The 1,882-nt window shown below is 57.9% G+C and overlaps 1 protein-coding gene across 4 annotated transcripts in view; it reads left to right on the forward strand.

Moving 5' to 3' along the window:
* Positions 1–1,882, forward strand: part of USP19 (ubiquitin specific peptidase 19) — an 18,454-nt gene that overhangs the window by 8,954 nt on the left and 7,618 nt on the right. For all 4 annotated transcript variants that reach the window (XM_017732575.1, XM_017732576.1, XM_017732577.1 and 1 more), the window contains 6 exons: positions 158–316; positions 397–507; positions 671–781; positions 933–1,034; positions 1,253–1,393; positions 1,576–1,694. In XM_017732575.1, coding sequence (XP_017588064.1) covers positions 158–316; positions 397–507; positions 671–781; positions 933–1,034; positions 1,253–1,393; positions 1,576–1,694 — 743 coding nt within the window. The remainder of the gene's footprint in view (positions 1–157; positions 317–396; positions 508–670; positions 782–932; positions 1,035–1,252; positions 1,394–1,575; positions 1,695–1,882) is intronic.

Genomic DNA, 1,882 nt, shown 5'->3' on the forward strand with positions numbered 1-1,882 from the left:
GAAGTGCTGTGGGTTCCCAGCATTCCTCTGTGGGCACCTGGCTGCCCTGCAAGTGCCACAGAGAGCTGTGGGTGTGGGTGCAGCCAGGGTTTGTGTGTGGGGCAAGCAGTGCTGCCAGGGGTCTGCTGGCCAGCCCTGACAACCGTGCTCCCCACAGGCAATTGTAGCCAGCAAGGCCAGCCAGTTCACTGGCTATGCCCAGCATGATGCTCAGGAGTTCATGGCCTTCCTGCTTGATGGCCTGCATGAGGACCTCAACCGCATCCAGAACAAGCCCTACACAGAGACTGTTGACTCGGATGGGAGGCCTGATGAGGTGAGGGTGTTCCACCCCCAGAGTTACTGGGAGAGCAACCTGGGTGGTTTAGTGAGGTGCCAAGCCTTTTCTTCCTGCAGGTGGTAGCTGAGGAGGCTTGGCAACGACACAAGATGAGGAACGACTCGTTCATAGTAGACCTCTTCCAGGGCCAGTACAAATCCAAGCTTGTGTGCCCGGTGTGCTCCAAGGTACGGCAGCCCTGGAAGTTCTGTCCCTGTCCTGGCTGTGCAGAATCAGTCTCCTGACCCTCAGAGAGCACAGGTCACAGGGCAAGGCTGGATCTTGGGTCCACTGGATCTGCTGCTCAGCCACAAGAACTTCCCACAACTGAGTGTGCGTTTGTATCTGCAGGTGTCTATTACATTTGACCCCTTCCTGTACCTCCCTGTGCCCCTCCCACAGAAGCAAAAGGTGCTGACTGTCTACTATTTTGCAAAGGAGCCACACAAGAAACCAGTCAAGGTAAAGGATACCTTCTACCCTGGGGAGGGAGCCTGAGAATGCTCCTAGAGGTGCCCCAGGCAGCTGGTCATGTGCCAGCTGGCTAAGCCCTGTGTTAAGTAAGGGCATGCCTTAGTGTGGTGTGACTAATGTGGCACTTTCTCGGTGGCAGTTTCTCGTGAGTATCAGCAAGGAGAACTCCAGTGCCATGGAGGTACTTGACTCAGTGGCCCACAGCGTGCGCGTGAAACCAGAGAACCTGCGCCTGGCAGAGGTGAGAGTGCTGGGCAGATACCTGCTCTGGAGGGTTAGGCCGCTATAGTAGGGCCTGGGATGTCCATCTTTCCCTTTTGTGAGGTGGTGAGCTGAGCACAGCATCCTTGAGCTGCTGCTCTTCCCACAGCTCACTGTGAGGCTGAGGTCTGTGGCTCTCTGAGGAGAGGACACATAGGGCAGCCCTCACACGGCCATGCTCCACTGCCTTCCTGGCAGGTGATCAAGAATCACTTCCACCGCATGTTCCTGCCGTCTAACTCGCTAGACACGGTCTCGCCGACGGACCTGCTGCTTTGCTTTGAGGTGCTGTCCCCAGAGCTGGCCAAGGAGCGCGTGGTGGAGCTTCAGGTCCAGCAGGTAAGAAAGCATATTGGGACTACTGGGAGGGATGCAGGAAGGCTGAGCCGTAAGTGGGACTGAGCAGGAGCAGCAGAACCGCACACAAGGGCGATTAGCTACACGGATGCCCACTGAGGCTGCCTTGTCCTGCCCCCGTCTGTCCTTGCCCTTCCCTGTCCAATGGGTCCTTTCTCCTGCAGCGCCCGCAGGTGCCCAGTGGCCCTGTTGCCAAGTGTGCGGCCTGCCAGAAGAAGCAGCTGCCAGAGGATGAGAAGCTCAAGCGCTGCACGAGATGCTATCGAGTCGGTTACTGCAACGTGTGAGTTGGCTTGGTGCCTGGCAGGAAGGGGGGTCTCCTGCTGTGAAGGGCTGGATGGAAAAGCTCTTCTTGCTGGGAGAAGGTGGGATGGGTCTGCCCTTTGGGATGGAGCCAGCTGAACTCCTGGTGCTCCCCTTGTCCCCAGCACACCCCTCTGGCCCTGCACTGCTCCTTCCCTGGCTGTTCCA

This window comes from Corvus brachyrhynchos, unplaced genomic scaffold, assembly GCF_000691975.1.
Source record: "Corvus brachyrhynchos isolate BGI_N302 unplaced genomic scaffold, ASM69197v1 scaffold4, whole genome shotgun sequence".
NCBI classification, from domain to species: domain Eukaryota; kingdom Metazoa; phylum Chordata; class Aves; order Passeriformes; family Corvidae; genus Corvus; species Corvus brachyrhynchos.